General features: G+C 45.0%; 1 protein-coding gene across 4 annotated transcripts in view; it reads left to right on the forward strand.

The window, feature by feature from the left end:
* LOC147243269 (exostosin-1) overlaps positions 1-20,774 on the forward strand; it is a 146,925-nt gene that overhangs the window by 101,074 nt on the left and 25,077 nt on the right. For all 4 annotated transcript variants that reach the window (XM_086189309.1, XM_086189312.1, XM_086189310.1 and 1 more), the window contains exons 4-6: positions 10,023-10,116; positions 11,733-11,840; positions 18,519-18,638. In XM_086189309.1, coding sequence (XP_086045435.1) covers positions 10,023-10,116; positions 11,733-11,840; positions 18,519-18,638 — 322 coding nt within the window. The remainder of the gene's footprint in view (positions 1-10,022; positions 10,117-11,732; positions 11,841-18,518; positions 18,639-20,774) is intronic.

Here is a 20,774-nt window from a genome sequence, read left to right on the forward strand (position 1 = left end):
GAACCGTCTCAGCTGTGATGTTTGCGTAAACACAAAGTGAGAGAGCGATAAATATGGAAATGTCTCACTGTCTCAAAGACGCACCAACATAGTGATGAACATGCAAATGATTCTTGCCTGAAACACACACACACACACACACACACACACACACACACACACACACACACTTACTTTAAGGTGTTTCTCTGAAGTTATGCCATATGCCATCTGGGTACGTTGCGTAAAATAGACTTTGAAGAACCTCCTGTGGGACTCCTCAGCTCGCCGACCTCTGGCTGGCCTGCCCTCACGGAGACTTCTTCAGCTGCTGTTGTTTGGGTACAAAGGTTAAAAGCTGAAAGTGCACACGTTTATTCCCTTTGCACAGAATATGAAGAGTGGGGAGGAAAGGCAACAGGCGTTTAAAAAAAACCAAACACACAAACAAACAAGGCATCCATGCTTTGGAGCTGTTATTTTTAAGGTGGCGTTACTTTAATGTAGCTTGTGGCACGGCTGAATCGTACTTCCATGCCGCCCGACATTGTCATCTACTGGAAGATCACAGCTTTGACTTGAATGAGGATAAAACGATTAAATCCTGCATCCTCTAGACTTTCAATATGTTTTTTTGAAAGTATGATAGTTAAATGAGTGCAACGCTTAGTGGTGCAGAGGAGGCAGGAGCCAAACAAAGAGGAAATGAGGGACTTGGTGATCTTGACAATGACACAAAACTGAAAACCCAACTCGAAGACGAGCACTGGGAGCAGAGCTGGCTGACGAGGACTGGGGAACGCATCAAGCACAGATGACCAGAGAATAAAGCAGGGCAAACAGAGAAAGGCAGCACTAGATTTCAAAATAAAACAGGAACTACAGCATAGTTTGACCATGTATAAGGCCTTGTATCCACACCGCTCTGTGTACATGTATTATGTAGGGCTGTATTGTTTTAGGTATTGTATATTGACCTGCCAGGGATTACAGTTGAAAATAAGCCTTCTTGCTTATCTCTATAAACAGATCCTGCAGAAAAACACAGGATCTGTAGGCAGGGGAGAAAATGTCGGCACAGGGAAGCTTCTGGTTTCCCGTTTTCCGTTTGAGTTGCTTTGAACAGTCACGTTGAAGTGGATCTCGGTTGCATCCATGTGAACACACTCTGGAGCGCAAAGGAGACGGATGCATTGTGATGCAAGGTGGGAATAATGGCTGTAGTCTGAGGATTTAACAAAGCCACTGCGGTGGTTTTAAACTGTTCACTGAGCCTAAACTGGTTACTCTTAAAACAATCTGCTCCTAATCATTACCTCTCAACCCTGTGTAAACATCTCAAGTTGCTGAAACGATGAGCGTCAGATAGAACAAGGAAGTATTGGACTGGATATCCGCTGGTGACACCAGAAAAAATGGCCCTCGTTCCCACAGGCTAGGTCGTAGCTGCTGGGTTCTAAGATTGTCTTCAGGCAAACCCTGGCACACCTGCCTGGATGCAAAGGCTGAACCGTTCGTAGATGTTCACTGTGTCCTTTTTAACAAATGAAACAAAGATGCGCATGTGGTAAATGTGTTTTAACCTTGGCGAAGCAATGCTGGTCAATCGATTGGCCATCACAAGGAAAAATACACACATCTAAAGGTTTCTCTGTTCAAGCAGACACTGATGTCCTGCCATCGTCTGCCTCCACATTAAAGTGTCCGACGGTATCTATGGCTCCCTCCTCTGCACTAATGTGCATATTTACAGGGACAGAAAGCAGCAGGGACAGATATCACTGCTGCGCTCTGCGGCGGTCGACTAAGTAGCTTGTTGGAGCTTTGATGAGTTTTTAAACTGGCCCCAGCACAGCTGGGTGCTGATACACTCAGTATGTTTTTGCCTCAGCTACACTTCTCCTCATGGTTCTATCGAGACTGAGATCGGTTCTTTGAATTATTTGATCTACTCTTAAGTGTGACGTGTCCTGACAACAAGACAACATGGAGCTGCTGCATCTGTGCCTCTGGTTCAGGGGAAGAGGAACTGGGGGGAACATGATAATGACTCCCACAGTCTTGCCCCCCCCCCCCAGTGAAACTACCCTCCAGGTGAAAAGATGTGGCGGGTGACCCCACATGGAACTGAGGAATGACCTAGACTGCTGGAAATAGACTAAAAAGCCCGAGGATTTTAGTCTGGTCTCAAAGAAAACCTACTTTACTTTAATTTAAATCGACTGAAAATTCACCAAAAATTCATTTTTTTTCAAGTTTTAGGTCTAAAATGCACGTTTATTTTATCGGTCTGGGTTTTGGCAGATGAAATCAGAGAAGAGGTCGTTTCACAAATACTCTTGCCTTGCTTTTGTGGACGGAAAGAACAACATACTGCAGTCAAACCAGCCTCCAGCGGCTGTCAGGGACTCGGCTCGGAGCTGCTGCTTTGAACGCAATATTGCCTCATTTCGATCAAGGTCCTTGGATTGATAATCTATCTGAAAATAGAACGATGTAAACATGGTGACGGACTAACCCTAACCAGCCCCGTTCATCCCACTCCCAGTGTCACATGCTTTACATTGTGTTCTTCTACTGATGGATTTTAAGAGAGTTAGACGTGCGTGCGTGCGTGCGTGCGTGCGTGCGTGCGTGTGTGTGTGTGTGGTGCATTTAAAGACCTTGGGATAGTATTGGAATAGGCACTTTAACTTGCAGTACGTTGAATTACCCGTTACAGGAGAACATTTCCCGCCGCACGGTTCAAGGGTTCCATTTATTTCCATTGTCTTATAAATTGCAGGAGTGAGCAACATTTTAGCCCGCTATGCTCTTTTAGGGACAACTGTTGTTTGTTTTCTCCTCAGGAACATCCTGGTGTGTGTGTATTTGCTTCATAATTAATGGATCTAGACAATGCATGCTAGGCCACACACACATACACACACACACACTCTCTCTCTTTGAACAATCACACTTAGAGAGACTATTAGCCTCAGTTCCTTTGTGTGTGTGTGTTTGTGCGTGTGTGGGTGTGTGGTTGCGTTTGCGCACACGTCTCTGAGCTACTTGTTTGTAGTAATTACTGGTTATGCCATTTCATAGCTTAAACAGTTTACTGCATTTATAGAGATAAATGTTTGGAAGCCCAGAAAGTCCAGAATTTAAGTGAAGTTAGAAAACTTTCCTGTTTATCAAGGAGCGTAGAACATGAGTTCATTGGCAGGGTGATCCGGTGAGAAGCAATAACATCAACAACATTCATGTAATGGCTTCTCCAGCTTGACATGAACTCCTGCTATAGCCCTCATGCACAATCTCAACCTACATTTTCCAGACAAATAATAATTGGAGAGGCAGAGATGCTCCGAGGCCATTTTTCTTCCTGATTCCGATCCTTGAACCTGTGGTTGATATGAACACTGATCCAATACCAGCAGAGCAGTGTCATTGTTGTGTGACCTGGCTCAGGTTCAACAACAAGAACGAAGCCAGCAAACTTTTGTTGGGGCTACTTTGAACGTCGCCATGTTGAAAAATGTATCAACAAAATTCGAGGAAGAAAAAGCCCTCCGCGTGCGTACGTATAAGAACGCTGATACATTTTATTTGAAGCGTACTAAAGCGAAATAATGAGCTCTTACATGCTCTTGGTAAAATTTTGCCTTTTGATTGCGCATTTCAGAGCATCCAGTATGAACATATCAGCGAATGTTCCACAAAGTGCTTTGAGTGGTCGGCAGACTGGAGAAGAGATGCATACGTCCCGTCTTTAAGAACGTGTTTTTGTGTCTCGGAGGTTTGACTCGTGTTGTGTGTCCGTGTGTTGCATTTCATTCGGTGGATTTGAGCTTTTCTTCTGCTATAAAAACACATTTTTCACAAGTGTAAACCAAACATCAGGGTTTACTCTGAGACCTTCATATTGATCCGTCACTCCTGAAACTAGCATCTTCCACTGTGACAAACCTCTTACACGCTCTTTCTTTTGTGTTGCGGCTGAAATGTTGTGAGTGATTCTTTGTGGCACGTATTGATTTTTAATTCACTCTTACAGGGGAGCTCATGCAGCTCCTCTTCTCTGTCTCCCACATGCACATGCACAGCGATAAATTCCTCCACACAAGTTATGCTTCAATAAATCTCGTCTGTAATCAAACGTCAAAAAGTAAATGTAATCATCTTAGATAAGACTTGAAGAATAAAGAAGTAGATTACAAAGTCCACATGGGGTTGACATTTTTGATTGCAACTTTGAAATAAAGACTTCTTTTTAAATAGTACTTCCTCTGGAACGGGGAAAGTTACACTGACATTAAAGTCCTTTTAATTTCGGGATCGTAACTCATTGTAAATGTTGACATGTAAACTGTGTATTTACTTTGAAAAGATTTCCAGTAACTGGACCAGTGAATATGCAACATGTTATTTCTATCCGACAGTTGTATTGTATGTTATATGATATTTGTGGAAGTCACTGTCATGGTCAAAGGTCAAAGTTCCTGTGGTGGTCACCAATCATGGAGACATGCAACCGTGATGCAGTGCATGCAGGTTTGGTTTGTTTTTTTTCAGTACAAGTTGCTCGATTTTAAATTTTTTAGTGAATCTTTATATTTCAATGCTGTATTACACTTTGTCATTTAGTAACGAGTACAAAAATCTGCCATGTCGTAAGTTATTTTCCCAGCAGCCACTGTGAAATTTGCAAGCGGGTAAACACACGTGTAACTGGTCAAATTAATCATGTTCCTGTCCTATTTAGAGTGTCACAGTCATTCCAGTGAGGCAGCGTGTATAATATGAGCACCCTGGCCAAACTAAATGGAACACAGCCCCAGTCAGCGTGATTAATTACATCTGTGCTTACTCTGCAACCACTCGTCAAAGTGGCTGCTCATGGAGGGGACCTGCTTCTGTTCACGAAAGAAATCCAACCCAAGCGCGCCTCCATTGTTTGAGAATAGCTAAATAGGCTAATAAAGAAACAACAAACTACCAAAACATGTGATTGGACGGCTCCAGGAGGTTTTACTTTGTTTGAAAAATTAAATAATGACGTCTGTGGGCTTATATAACAAACAGGGTTCACACATTGATCAAACGCCATCACTTGTAATTCATCACAGTCGAGGAATCTGCAGAAGCACTCTACAGCTTCACGCACACACTTGTATATGCGTGTTCACACGTACTTGCACACACAGGTGTAAGAGCAGGGTGGTGAAAGAGCCGCCGATGTCTTCCCTGATGCGCGTGGCTGGCAAGTCAGAATGGCAGATTAACAAGTTAGAAAAATGTGCTGAATGAGAATCCAACAACTGACAAGAGTGAATCTCTATTTCTGTCACTGTTGCCTCTCCAGTCCTCCAAACAGAAGTTTCCCGAGGTTGATTTATTCTGAGTTTACTCTCCCTCGACAAGGGTTTATAGTCTCAAACGTTTACAGGCATCGTAGTGCTGCCATTTATTAATCTTTTTGACATTTTGATGGAGTAAAATCACCACAGATTCACCACAGCCCTGCGTAGATGGCGGCTTTCGCACAGGAAAGACTTCCGCAACTCAATACTGACAGTCAGAGGTATTCTGGATCCCCTTCACCCTTCTGTCATTGTGAGGTGTAAAAATTGATGGCGCAGGCAAAGCTGTGTACATCCATTCATTACCGGCCTCGTTTAGTGGAACAACGTTGCAGGTTGAAGCTTTACATGAGGTGGTTATACGGTCTGCATTCTCCACCACTCCCACCTTTTTGCATCCTGTTGTTTTGCTTTCTGTCTTTCTTTCCTTTTTTTAAACTCTCATATCAGGTAGAAATTCCCCGATGGCAATGCTCGCCTGGCGAGTACGGCAAAAAAAAATATCTGACAGATATTTACTGAGAATAACATTTGTTACGTTTACTAGGAAGTATGGGATTTTTTTTGAGAGAGAGTATCTGCTCGTCCTCACATCAATACCTATTTATTTTTGCCTAAATTTACTAGAAAATTTCTGTTTTCTTGAGCAAAGTTAATTCACTTCTCCTTACTGCTAGAAGTTCTCAAGTCACCGTGTTTTTACAGTCAGGGGCAACAAAGTTAAATGTCAGGTCCATTTGGATTTCCTACCTACAAACACCAGCGGCCAAAAACACACAACAGATCAAAATTCTGCAGTATCGCAAGAAAAAGTGGTGATAAAGAGTCTTTAACGTATGTTAGCGACGTGGAAATCTAGTGTGACTTTAAATTGAAGGTCGTTCAAAGTCCAAGGGTTGCAAAAAAAAAAAATTGTAAAAACTCCTCCTAAACAATCATGTGCTTTTTTTTTTTTGTGCAAGAATCAAAGATCGTGTATTTAAGTGGCCGAAGACTGCCTTGTACAATAAAGTGTTCTAATGTTGCATCCTGCTCAAAGAAGTCCATCCAACAAGACTGTTCAAAATACAGTGATGATTTCTGTATGTACTGCGATGTGTTAAAAGCAGCAATGATAAAGTGGGTCAAGTTGAGCCAAAGCAGCGGGACAAGCAAACCCACAAATAGCATCACCGCGTTCTGGTGGAAACAGAATCAGGCAGCAGCAAGACTTCTACCTGCAGATGGAAAAGAGAAACCCAACATGAACTAGAGCTCCTTCCAGAGTTCCCCTATGGTTTTTGAAAGTAGATTTGATTATAAACGTCTCAACAAACTGATTCTGTTACCCTAAAAAGGGTCAGTAGCGAGGAAAGGAACTCAGGCTCTGTTACTGAGTTCAAATGGCAAAGTCTGAGTTAAACTTTACTTAAAATTTGTTTTGAATCCATGAGAGCATGTGGTAATGAGTTAAAGTCAGACTGCAATTTGGAAACAGCAAACAAAACTTTATCATCAGCGCACATACGGTGCGACAAGCGTTTCAATTTTTTTTATTCAGTTGATGTTGTTGAGTAAAAAGAGAAGAGGACCCAAAAAAGGTCCTTGAGGAACTCCCTTGTCCAGAACAGAATGAGAAAGAACACATCATGTTTGTTTTTTGTTTGTTCGTTTGTTTTTTTTGTTGAATAGCTGTCAAGATATAAAATGGCAAGCACAGAACACCCCCCCCCCACACACACACACACACACACACACAAACATACAATATTTTGCAATGGAACGTTGCAGAAAATCAAACCATTCAGAGCATTGTTTTTGCTGTTGTTGTTGTTGTTGTTTTTACTTGATAATGGGTCAATTGTAATGTCTCTCTGTGCCATAACACAAAAAGGAGGGGATCTGGCTGCACAAGACTGATTTACAGCTGTGGGAGTACACATAGCGTTACAGAGTCAGGTCTCTGCATTGTTTGCCTTTGATTTCCCTGTACGTGGGCGCCGTCTGCAGCGCGAGTGACCAGCTCGGTGTCACCGGTTGTCAAGCACACAAGGCCCATGGCTGCTCGGAATTCCACAGTCAAAGCATCTCGATGTTATCGTCGGAGCTCAACCTAAAAACAAGACAAGCCTTTTAACAAAGCTAATGCCTGTGGGAGAAGCTGCAGGAGCGCCGAGCTGCAGGAAAACTCAGCACCATTACTAACTGCCACAAAAAAGATGGCTTCACAAATCAGGTGGGAATTGAGGCAAGGTCACAGGAACAGAATTTTCTCATTAAATCATGAAACAGATGTGCTTGTGTGGTGAAGTGATATTTAATTGCAGTCGAAACATTTGACTTGTTTTCCCAAATAACCGTCTTTAGATGCGACAAGCCGCCTGTCTGTGTCCTTCTGTGGTGCTTAGACTGACCTTGTCTTCAGGTGACAAACTGGACACCTGACATCTTATTTGGCTCTTTTCTTCTTTCACACACACACACACACACACACACACACACACACACACACACACATACACACACATGCACGCAGTGATGCACAAAACACACACACACACATACACAGGGCAGTAACAGTAAGTGATACACTCTGTCATCCCAAAGACACAAACTCATACACACACACACACACACACACACACACACACACACACACACACAGGTGTCTGTTGGTGAGGTTGTGGGGGACAGTTGATCCCCAGACAGATTAGGCTGCAATCTGAAATCTCCTCAGGCCAGCCCTGAGATCATGTACGCACACGCACGTGCGCGCGCGCACACACACACACACACACACACACACACACACACACACACACAACCTTTAAAGTCAGACAGAGAAAGAAAGTGACTTGCAAGTTGGAAAGACCTGCTTGTTTGAAGGGGAAACTTTTTGTATTTTCAGCCAGCTCTGTATCATTTCAACATGTATGTTGAAATGATACATGTATGTATGAGCGCTGACGTTCAAACCGGTTGGAATTCACAATGTCGGGTCAAACCCCTCCGCTCCGAAGCAAACCCGCCTCTCCACCGTGTCGTCTCCAGAACCCCCACCTGAGCGTAGAATTGTCAATGGCAGCTTTTTTGTTGTTGTTTTTGCGCTAATATTATAATGATAAGGCTGGGGCCTTAGAAAGCAACGAGCCCAGTGCATTCTGGGTGTTGTAGGATTTCTACCTTTAGCGTAGGCCTCACTACCCTGGGGAAGGTAGACATCTCCTTCCCTGTGAAAATGCTCCTCCTTTTAAAGGGTGGTACAATCCAGATTGTTACTCTTTTTATGAGTATACGTTTTGCCACATTGTACTATGTTAAAAGAACCTGCCTTTTTGTCCCGTCTTCCCTCTGTTTTTGCCTCAGGATCTGTCTCTCTCTCTCTCTAGGCTCTTTTCTCCTCCTTTTTTTTTTTTTACTCCTTTATGCATTTTTTGTCTTTCCAATTTTAAAACAGCTCTTTCAGTCTTGATGTCATTTATTTATATACGCCTGACCTTTAGCATTGCAGGGGTGGACCCACTTGAAGGGACAGGGGGCGGCGTCTCACTGAAGACAGGGTGCAGGGTGCTACCAGTCACCAGCCACGACCACCCATCCACTACCAGCACCACTGACTTTGTCGCTGCCACACTAAGAGTCGCTGAACTTTTTGAGGCGTGGAATTATTGTGCTTCGTGATTGTTGAACTTCTGAAGGATGAAAGATAACGTTCTGTTTTGGGTGTTCTGCACGCATGGGTCATGCAAACCCTCGTAGATCGTCAGGTTCAAAGTAGAACACTAAGCTATTAACGTGTACTTTCAACTTGCTGCTCCCTCTGCGCTCTCCAAACAAACATCCGGCCCTCAGAGTGGGATTTTTCTCAAACAGACTTTTGTTGGATTCCTTTTTAAACTTTACAGTTACATTAGCGTCGCTCTAAACCACGCAGCAGTTCAGTTCAGAGCTGCACCCCCCTGTGATAAGAAGCTGCTAACGTGCACTAAAAGCATTTATCAGCAAAGTATTGGCCTTTAAACACACACATTGATCCCACAACATGCTGTCAGATTGATTTTCCCCAAGAAACCTTCACCAAAGGTAGCTGTGAATAGAGGATTCTCCTTCACACATTCGATCAGAGCGATTGTGTCGAGGGCCACTGGTGTGTGATTATATAAGAGCCGCGGAGAGCACATTTCATTATTTATCAGCCCTTTGATGTACAGAATCTACCAGCCCGCCTTCTATGAGAATAGACTTCATGAAAGAGATGAAGTACTTGAAAACATCTTTGCTTGCCATTTAGAAGGAATGTACTTGTTTTTGAAGATGCGTGGATACTAATGAAACTGCGAAGTAATACAGCGTTGACAATCATCTTTCACAATGCCTTCTTTGCCGCCAAGAAAATGGCTTCAGCTTTTTTTTCTTTTCTTTTTTTTTGTATGAAATTACAAAAAGTCATAGGAGTGTTTTCGAGGAGGTTTGATTATCCTCTCTCCCCTCTGCTGTGCAGCCGTTATCTTCTCTCTCTCTCTGGATTTAGTTTTTTTCCTGTGAAGACAAAGTATTCTGACGTTCTCCAGCCTTTTCTCTTTTTTTAACCTGGTGAAACGTTCTTGTGTTTTTGTCTTAACCTGTTTTTTTTTTTAACGTGTGTGTGTGTGTGTGTGTGTGTGTGTGTGTGTGTGTGTGTGTGCGTGTGTGTGTGTGCGTGTGTGTGTGTTTGTTTAGGTATGACTACCTGGAGCTTCTCCATAACTCCACTTTCTGCCTGGTGCCCCGAGGCCGGCGTCTTGGATCGTTTCGCTTCTTGGAGGCCCTGCAGGTAGGTGTGTGTGTGTGTGCGTGTGTGTGTGTGTGTGTGTGTGTGTGTGTGTGTGTGTGTGTGTGTGTGTGTGTGTCTCTCTCTCTCTTTTTAGAGATGATTTCAGATGCTAGAGTGGCTCCTGTTACAGAGGAGGCGCTGCATGTCTAAACCCAACAGATCTGCGCTCAGGATCCTTTTACGTTCACTCATCCGATGGCTGGAGAAGAAAATCTTCATGTTGTCTGAGCAGCACGTCGGGACGGTCGGAGTCCCACCGAGAGCACATTTAGGCCCTCATCATCAAAACTTCCCAGGCTGTTAACGGTGGTGCTGCTGCAGCTGCAGGATTCCGCTTGTTGCCTCTTTAATATTGTTTTCTTCATCCGTCTCCCTCTGATGTGGATGACTTTTCTCTCCTTCTTGATGTGAGCGCTCTCTTCTCAGACGGTCACATCTGAAAAAGCGCTCATGAGGTCGATTCTGTTTTCTCGCTGTAAATTATAGTTTTCAGAGCAAAGGTTCAGACATTGCCCCGCTGTCAAAATGTAATTCCTCTACCAAAAAAAATGTGATATTTTCTTTTTATTTTGTGCCAAAAAAAAAACCAACAAAAAAACGGCTTTCTTGTCCTCTTGGCCTCCCTCTACCACCAGCTGATGTTATTATTATTGACAAACTGTCACCGTCCTGTCACCCGAAGGCCCGGTTCTGTAGATGGACGCAGAGGACGTTAATACACTCAGACCACAGATGTGTTGAGCTTTCATTAGCGCTCCCTCTGTTGTGTGGTCACACGTGACCAGCCCTTGTACATAAATACACTTCACACGCGGTGATGATAAAACACCACACGTCCGCTGCACACACACTCTCTCCACGTCTCACGGAGAGAACATGGATGCTTCTCCATTTTACGCTGTAAGTTACGCTCACATTCTTTGGCTAATGGCAGTCACACCATATGGTTTGGTTGTCGCTCTCAAAAGTGTGCTGTCACCGCTGCACGGTGGCTTTTTTCTCACCTACACAGGGTGTAAAGAAAAAGAACCCTCCAGGCATTCCCATCACCAGGTGTCCCATCAGTGTATAAATAATACCAGTAGCAGTTTTTAATTTCTGTTATGCAGTAGCGGATGAGAAACGTGTGTATTCCCCTTTTAAGTTCAGTTCAAATGTGCGGTGGAGTGCACAAACTTTGCCTCCACAGAATGAATTCTCAGCAACACAAGTCGCTCCTCTGCATCGAGCCTCTCAGTTCACGTTGGGGAAAACAAAACCAAAACTTGAAAATGCTTTTCGTTTTCTCATGAAGCTTTTTCGTGTTATCAGTCAGAAATTACGAAGGAGGACACACCGTCCATTTCACTGAGGCCAGCAGTCCTCAGAAAGAAACCCACCAAGCACCAAAGGTTTCATCCGTGCCAGGTTAACATTTATGATTTTCTGTTGACTCCTGCACCTCCCGTTCTCAAGATGGAAAACTATGAAAGAAAAGTGCATGAGAGACAAGTGATATTTCCAATGTGTGTAATTGTTTTGAGCTGTTTTCTGCAGATTCCGTTTTTTTGCCTGCTATCATTTATTTATCTGCGATCCAAAACAACAACTTGAGCGCCGTCTGTGTTTGCTCGCAGGCGGCTTGTATCCCAGTTATTCTGAGCAACGGCTGGGAGCTTCCCTTCTCTGAAGTCATCGACTGGAGGAAAGCTGCAATCATCGGAGATGAGAGACTGCTGTTACAGGTACAAAAATACAGGGAACTTCAGTGCTTCTGGTTTAGATTGGGGGGGGGGGTTACTACGTTAAAATACTAACATAAATTGTGTTTATTCCAATTAAAGACACTCATGGCATTGATTCAACCCTAAATAGCTCTACACCTTCACTTCAACTGAAAACACACGCCGACAAACACTCATCCTGTGTCTCCTCGGAAGACTTTGTAAAGTAGCTTGCTATCAGTGGCACCACACCTGTTTCTCCTCCTCTCCTCATTTTGCTGCAGGTTGCGAATAACATGGAGGTAAAAGCTCCGCCCACCAGCTGACGGGTTTGGTTCTGTAGCTGTGTGGAACCTCCCCTGGCTGAATCAAAGACTAGATGCTCGACCTGCTTATTGCGGCTTCTTGTTGCAAACCTGACATTAATATCAAAACTGAATTAAATAATTTCCATTGGAGGGGATCTTTTGAAATCTACTACAAGTGCAACAGCTGAATGGGCGTAAAAGGATGAGAATGACATTATTTTACTATGAAATTAAAACACAGTAGTCGGATGCAGCTTAATGTTCGTAGCAGCCAGTAACCTGCTGGATCAACAGAGCCCAGCGTCCTCTCTCTGTGTAGCATCAAGCATTAAAAGATAAAATGTGCCCTTTCAGCAGTGGTTAATTCAGTGTCTGGGTGGTGAAATGCCAACATCCTCCTTGTTATAATTCTCATCTGTGGCTCCAGATCCCCCCGGGCAATCGCACAGATCCAGCAGGGGCTGAGTCAGCCCTAGAAGCAAACCACACAGAGCAGGGACGGCCATTCAGGACCCAAACCTGAATAGAACTGTCAATATTTAGGTGAGGTGAAGGTTGAATATTCGTGACATTTACATGTCTTTCCTCAAAGTGATGCTGTCAAGGCTCTTCTTCCTCCAGAGGCAATTTTTCAACGTATGTTTTCATAAATAAACACGTACACTACAGTGTGTGTTCACCTCCTGTGTGCGCAGAAGTGGCGTCACTGATAGATTTATAGTGTTTGGACAAACGTCCTGCTGGCTCCCTGTGGGTCTGATTTGTTTCCTCCTAAACTGCGTGAAGGTGGTAAAAGGAAAGTTTGCATCCTGCCTCTCATCAGCACACCGAGGCTTTCACTCCTGAACCACTTCATCTCTCCTGCATTAATGATGCACAAGTATGTCAGCTGGCTGCGCGATCAATGCTCGGGTAATCAGTTTGACATTTCTCCATGTGACTCGGTGACAGTTGACGAATGTGGCCCGCCGAATGCCTTGGACGGAAAATGCATCACGTTGCTTAAAATTCCTCAGCTTAGAGCAGCGGCACAACCAGGTGATCAAATATGGCCGTTACTGGGCTGCCAAACCAGTACAAAATACACACACACACACACACACACACACACACACACTTGAATCGAGAAATGCGTCTGCAGACATTCAGCTGCCTTCTGATTGCAGTCATATGGGTTTTAGTGACTGATATTCCGGTGTGACAGCTGTGATATTCACTCACACCTCAGCCAGGAACTGTTTTCCGTGGATGGATTGCTGTGTGATTCCCTTCCCTTCCCTTTAATTAGATCCAAGAGTTGGATTGGGATGTTTACGTCCTCTAATTTCTCCCTGTACTACAACACGCCAACACGCCACCTGAGCGACCCATGCCTCCACCTGGCCGGCAGCACAGACACAGCATGTGTCAGTCGGGGGTTGCCTGACTTTAATTAACGTCTTCCTCATCCCCCATCGGCCTTTTATCAGCACCTAATGAATCCGACGACAGCAGACACCCTCATTAAATATATCTCAAATCAGGCTTCTGGCTAAAATATGCACGCTTTTATAAAATAATAAGATGGACACTGAGGTTTTGTGTTCGGTGCCCCTTGGACAAAAATGTCACCTAATTGTCGGCTGAGCAAATCCGTGTAAAGTGAGGGCTGTGCTTCGACAGAGTAATGACATTTACCACTGAGGGTTGGTTTGCTGGTCTTGATAGCGACATGAATGGATAGAGGCAGCGACTGTTTGGGGGGGGGGAAACGCGTTATTCCATGGCTTTTATGATAATGCATGACATTCTACAGTAAACACGACAGATTGAGAATCAGCACGCGGCTCTGACATCCGTAGAATGATTTGTCAGATTTGCGACCGTTGGTGGAAGGAAAACTCTCGGGGTGAATCCTCCCTCCATCCTGACCAGCAGCCTCATGAACTGATGTAAAGGAAGCGGGGAAACAGAGGGAGGCGAAATAAATGAGAGCCAACAGAATTGGTTGAACCGGATTTCCACTGCAGGCGAGACCCGGTGCCAGTCTGACGGCCGTGTCACGCGCTCTTCTGATACTCTTTTCCGTTTGAAGCGTAGTATTGTTTCGGTTTGGCGGCGGTCGTGCACAGATCCCAGGCGGCGGAGAGATGGGAGCTGACCTGAGTATTAATCAAGTCAGCTGACGGGCAGATGAACGCGCAACCTTACCGCAACAAAATTTAAATTTTCAGCTGCTGTGTTCTGACAAAAGGTATGTGCCTTTTGTCTTTTTTTTTCCACTCAATGTTGATTTTTTTTTTGAATGTATAAAACCAATGAACTCAGCACACGGGTCAGAGCGACTCCCTCTCACAGAAACACCTGAAACCACCAGGAATGTTAGCAAATTGACTTTACGTCGATTCTTTTCCTGCGGTCGGGACATAAAATCCCTCGTTCAACAACGCGGCGCTTCAAACACACACTCAGACATGGAGACAGGAACCACAGGTCCGATTTGGTCTGTCAGAGGACAGCAGTGCACATCTTGACTTGCAAAGTGATTAAATACTCACAGGAGTGTTCCAAGTTGTCCCTCTCAAGGCGACAAGGATTTGTCCCCTTTCCGACACACGCCGGTCCCTGCGGCTTTGAGAGTGTGAGAGGCGGGTTCATCTTCTGACATTTGCAAACTAAATTTTACAGTTATTCACTGAGAAAAACCTCATGAAAAAAACGTCATTGCTAGAAGAGCGTGTCCTATGGTGCCTGAGAACAGACCAGGTGTGGTTAGTTCGAAAGCCTGGTTTATGCTTCAGACCCCTACGCGGACCCTGCAAGCCTGACGTGCACCTCCAAAATGTCCTGACTACACGTGGCGTCGTGGCGTCGTGACGTGAACATCAGGGACTGTGATCGGTCCGCTCAGAACGTCATTTCAGCACAACAACACCGCCATTTTTAAAGTTTCTGTTGTGAGAGCTACACTCAAAAATGGACCAAGCCGAAGAAAGGGTTATCAAGGAGGTCTGCAAGTACAAAGACACAGCCACACCCCCTAGCGGCTTGGCGGTGAATTGCAGAGCAACGTGTTCCCTCGACGCAGAACTTCAAATGCTCAATGACGGGGTAGGGTCTACGACGCCGTCGCCACGACGCTGCCTAAGTCAGGAAAACGTGCAGGCACACAACACCCCTAAACGATCCTATTTACCCCCGGGGGTGTCGCCATGAATCTGACGCGTCATGGTCAAACATTCTGTGAGATGTGGTCAAAAAAAAATGTACACACAAAGAGCATTCGCACGGGAGCAATTCACGTATGGCGTGCCTGTCAGCGTGTTACAAGTGAAAATGTGTGCCGCTAAAGAATGCCGGTAATAAGAGCTTTAAAAAGGTTATTCTCTCCTGTTTTTTAATCAAAGTTTCCTGGAGGGCACCTTGAAGCTGCTTCATTTGTTTCCTGAGACAGATGGTAGGAATTAAATTTGGATCACAACAGATGTTCCGTATAGACACTTTAAAGCACAAGATTAGAGTTTTATTGCTGAATCCACCAAACACCTTTAAGAACAACTGAGATCGCATTAAGCCATCCCTCTTTTTTAGTCACTTTGGGGCTGTTTTTTTCTTTTTTAAATGGGTTGTTAGTTTTGCTAAAGGAAGACAGCAGAGGAAGGTTCTCGAACACTTTTCATGGGAAAGACAAACAAATAAAGGAACTTGCTCCATCATATACAGTCACGGGCAGATGGTGCCTCACTAGCAGTGGTGCCGACGCGTCAGATAAGTGCCGCACCATCACCCAACGGGATCCAAGTGACTTCAGCTTCAGCTAAGAAGCTAATTAGCTGCTAACTTTCCTGCGTTCAACATGCAGGACAAGGCTTGTTCATTTCCTACGGAATCACGGGCACTATATTATCTTTTGTTGTCCTTTTTTCCTTGTAAAGCATCCTTGGGTTTCTCGACAAGTGATACATAGACAGTAAATCCAAATTGCTATTATTATCATGATGAGTAGTAGTAGTAGTAGTAGTAGTAGTAGTAGTAGTAGTATTTAGTAGTAGCACTTTCCTGGCCCCGCCATAGTTTGAAGATGTCGGCTCCATCTCAGTACAGCTGCATGTCAAAGGAACGTCAGGCGTTTTGACATCACGTGCAGCAGTGAATTATCCAACAAGAGCGTTGTAAGAACGATGTTGCGGCGTGTGGAGGACATGAGAACGGGGGGGGGGGGGGGGGGTTGTCTTTCGCCTGTCACTCGCTCGCTGTTGGGTAAACACAGAGAAGCAAAACTACGGTCTGGAGTGCCGGCCTGTCAGCGGCGTGTTTCAGTAGAAACACTGGTGCTCGAGTAGATTTTACTTCCAATCCCATCTCGCTAACGAAATATAAAACCAGACCTGTGGGCCCCCCGATCGAATATCAATGTGCGGGGGAGGCTGGTAGGTGGGGAGAGGGGACCGTTGTTCTTCAGCGAGTGGGCTCAAACTGTAAATCTATGGTGGATCATATTTCCATAAAATGAAGCGACCCAAACAAGCTCTCACAATGCTCATTAAGCTCCAGGTGTGTGTAGGTTAAGTCTGAGGTGACTTTCCCGTCCCGCTGGGGGGGGAGTTAACTGGGCGTGTCCTCCCAACGGAGGCTCATTCTGGTCTCTTCCAGGCCAAACGTTATCAGACCAAATGTGACAGTGAAACAGATCTTTTCCCGGATGTTGGCTGATGACGTAACAGCAGTTTTTAGCAGCTGAAACAGTGGAAGCGGAGCAGATGGAACCTGCTCAACCGCTGCAGCCTCACGTCCAAAACTGAACCCACGCGTTCAGAGCTCCAGGCTATCGTTTGGTTGACTTGAATGAAGTGCAGGCACCGCTGGAAAACCAGAAAAGAAAAAGAAGAAGTTTCTGATAGGGGAATGTTTGTCTTGTTTTATGAGGTACAAACTCACATCCAGACTGTCTGTTCAACTTGATATCGTAGCTCGAACACCTGCTGAGAGCCGAGTCTTATTACTTTCAATTACATCACTGAGTACTGCGATACCTGACTATTTAGTATGTAGAGCCCCCCCCCCAGCACCCCCCCATGGAGATCAGACGTGCAGAACACATCCACACACACACACACACACACACACACACACACACACACACACACACACACACAAAACAATATGCCTGCTGAGAAATAAACACTATTAGAGTCAATCAGGAGGACAAGAAGTGAGCTGATTTGATTGTTTCTGTTCCACCTCAGAGAGCGGAGCAATAAAAGCTCCGGCGTCGACGTCCCGACGACGTCAGGTATCCCATCCTTGTGTTTGGATGCACGTTTTAATGTATTACATCAGAAAGGTTGATGAAAATGGTTTTGAATGCCGGTTAGAGGAGAATTTTTCCCCCCTTTTTCCAGATAGTAAATGCAGAGCACGGGAGGTGGAAAAGCACCTTCTGTCAAAGGGATGTCACGTAGCAAATAATTAAATCATGTGACTGAAAAATCTCCCAAAAACTATTAAAAAAAAAATGACTGGCAGTAGCAAAAACCATAGGGGGCCCAATGAGGGGACCTAATTATTGCTGGTCCTAATAATTCAAAATATACAAGAACTGTATTTCCACCTCCAGAACAGCAGGTGGCGGTAGGCACCCTTACAGCCGGCTGCAATCAAACTTTCTTCCAGTTCCCACTCATCAGAGATCGAGCGACGGATGTCACTTAAAAGACATAGAAAAGCAGAAACCGTGAGCTGACAGCACAAAGCTTGATGCCTCAGCTGGGCGACGTTCCGAGTCCAGTACCACAGCAGGAACACGTGCGGAACATCCAGGCAAATTTGGGGAAAATTGAAGCGCACGCACGCCCCAACTGCATTAACTAGGAGCGTTTAGTCACTAAACGCTCCTAGTTAATGCAGTTAATCTAGTTAATGCAGTCCACGGTTGGACTAAACTTTAGTCCAACCGTGGAAAGTACGGCTTCAAGTCCATCGAAGGTGCTCACATGCGTTAAAAGTCCAGTGTCAGTTGGACTTCTTTTTTTTTTCTGATTTCACGGAAACAACCTGAGTGGGTGAAGGAGGACTGCAAAGTACTTTGAGTGCCGTCAAGGTGGAAAGGAGCTCCACAAACACACCTCATTTACCGTGTAATGTCCCGTTATAGTCATCACAAACCTCAAGATGTGAGTGCAGTTTGCCTGTTTCAACTGCTTGAGCTGCCGTTCTGTCCTGACGAGCCAGTTGATGGACAGGAGGACGCAGGGGTGGTCGAGTCTGGAGGGAAGGACAAATTACCTCTAATCTTTTCTGCATGTCTGCAAAATTACCTACGCTGCCTCCACATCCCCTCACTCATCTTTGTTTAAAATCTAACTTAATCTGTATCACTGTCATTTTTGTCCTCTTGCTTTTCTTCCTCCAGGTTCCCTCCATTACCCGGTCCGTGGGCCGTGACAAGATCTTGGTTCTCCGCCAGCAGACCCAGTTCCTCTGGGACGCCTACTTCTCCTCTGTAGCCAAAATCGTCTTAACTACTTTGGAGGTAAGCTGGCAGGAAATGGCCTTAATGGGAGTTTTGGATTTAGTTTTGTCAGGAGAGCATTATTCAATCAACCTAAGTGCAGTTTTTGTGTTCCATAGTGTCGGTCGCCATTGGCGACGCATCACCTTCCCAAGGTGAACTTTAAGAGTCATGCACACGTTACTTTTACAATCCCAACAAAGTTCCCACCGCCTGCGGCAGCTTCCACCGTGCTGTTCTGTGGAACATTGTTGTGTAGGAACGTGAAAAAGGAGCCGTTGTTTGTCTGCGCGTCGTAATCTCGTTCATGCGATGTTTCAGCCCCGAGGGAGTTTCTTCAAATCAGCACAAGTGACCTCTGGGACGAAAAGACGAACTGAAAGGCGACGTCATGACGACGTCACGTAGCGTCTTCAGAGCGCCTCCGGTGGAAGGTTTTCAAAGTGACACCCGTAGGTCTCAATATCACTGCAACGCATTTCGAGGATTTTCTCCTAATTTGTCACAAACGTCCGCTGGGACCCCCGGATGAGCAGTAAAAACGTTGCTTGTGTGGACGGACCGCCAGAGCTAAAGGTCACTGTTGGCTCCAGTGAACACGGTGTCGCAGGAACACTGGGATGGTGGTCAAAGGTCAGGGTCACTGTGACAGCTGTTTGTCTACCTTGAAACAAGAGCGCTGCCGGTTCAGTAATCCTGAACAATCTCAATCCGTCATCCTAATTTAGATGGCAGTCGGGGTTCGAATTGCCAAAGGGAAGGCAGTGAGGTCCTATGATCACGCCAGGCCCCGCCCACGTCAAACATCTCCTTTGCTCCAGCGTGTTTTACTCTTACAATTAGAAAAACCACAGCACACGTGAGACCTTAGTGACTGCACCAAACGCTCCGAGCTCACTGGTTATGGAATCACAACACAGGCCCACTGACAGCTGCTGGCCAGATGTGCTAAAAACTCTGAGCCAGCTCACCAGCAGGCTAAACGGGGGAAATGAGGCGTTTTTGATAACTGTAGCGTCCCACATACTGAGAGCCCTACAGTTGGGGTGTGTGTGTGTGTGCGCGTGTGTGTGTGTGTGTGTGTAAGCGCTAAGCCAATTCTCCACAGACCAGGATGGAGACATCTGTGGAAAAATACAGGCTCTGTGTCCATACGCTGTCCTGCCGTTGTCCTCAGTATCAGCACAGTGAAAGTAGTCGTCCCTCGCACTTGCGATTAATAACGCGTCCATAGGCGTGAATATGACATTCTGGATGTGCTCCCTTCTCCTTCCAAAATAAAATGAGAGTTTCATGTTTTACAGGTTATTTTAGGAAATAAAGTTGTCTCTGAAAACCAGCCTCCACATTATCAGGCCCAGGATTTCGTTGTTTAAAAATGATATAAATGCCCTGTAAATCTCTCAGTCCTGCCGGGTGTGTGTGTGTGTGTGTGAGTGTGTGTGTGTGTGTGTGTGTGTGTGTGTGTGTGCGTGAGTGCACGCACACTCTTGTGCATCAAAACATACATTTCTTTGTGTTTGATCACAAATTCTTGGCACTGTTTCTTCAAATGTAAAAAACAAACAAAGGGAGATTCAATTCGCTGCAGATTGGATCGGATTTTAGATCCGAATCTCGTGATGTTTTCACCAAATCAACGTTACACAATCAAACATTGTACCACATCGTTCAAATGACATCAAATGCAACATGTGTGTATATACAGGGTGTGTGTGTGTGTGTGTGTGTGTGTGTATGCATGTATAGTGATCAGCCTCGCTGTGGGGGAAGCGCCATGGCGCGCCGGGAGGGTTCGATAACGTATTCAGATGTACTTGATTTCTTTACACGTACGACCAAGTTGAGGGAAGAATTTCTTTCACTTTTTGTATGCAAATGTGCAAAGACACCTGTTCCTTCTCCAGGTATCACAACGCTGTCCCCACTGCGAATGTTAAATCTAGAAAGTATGATGGCACTCAGTACATATTTCCTCTCCTTCCCCTCCACCTGTGACTCTGTGTTCTCACTTTCTTTCCCGTTTTCTCCCCTTTTGGTCCTTGAAATCCCACATTTCTCACTTGGTCTTTGAATCCTGACATTTGTATTAACTTCAACTCCTTGTTCTTTCTTCTGTTTTCTTCATGCATTCCTCTTCCTCGTCTCTTCCTCCCT

Source organism: Aulostomus chinensis, chromosome 20, assembly GCF_037954235.1.
Source record: "Aulostomus chinensis isolate RoL2024-O1b breed Wild chromosome 20, RoL_Achi_v1.0, whole genome shotgun sequence".
Classification (NCBI taxonomy): domain Eukaryota; kingdom Metazoa; phylum Chordata; class Actinopteri; order Syngnathiformes; family Aulostomidae; genus Aulostomus; species Aulostomus chinensis.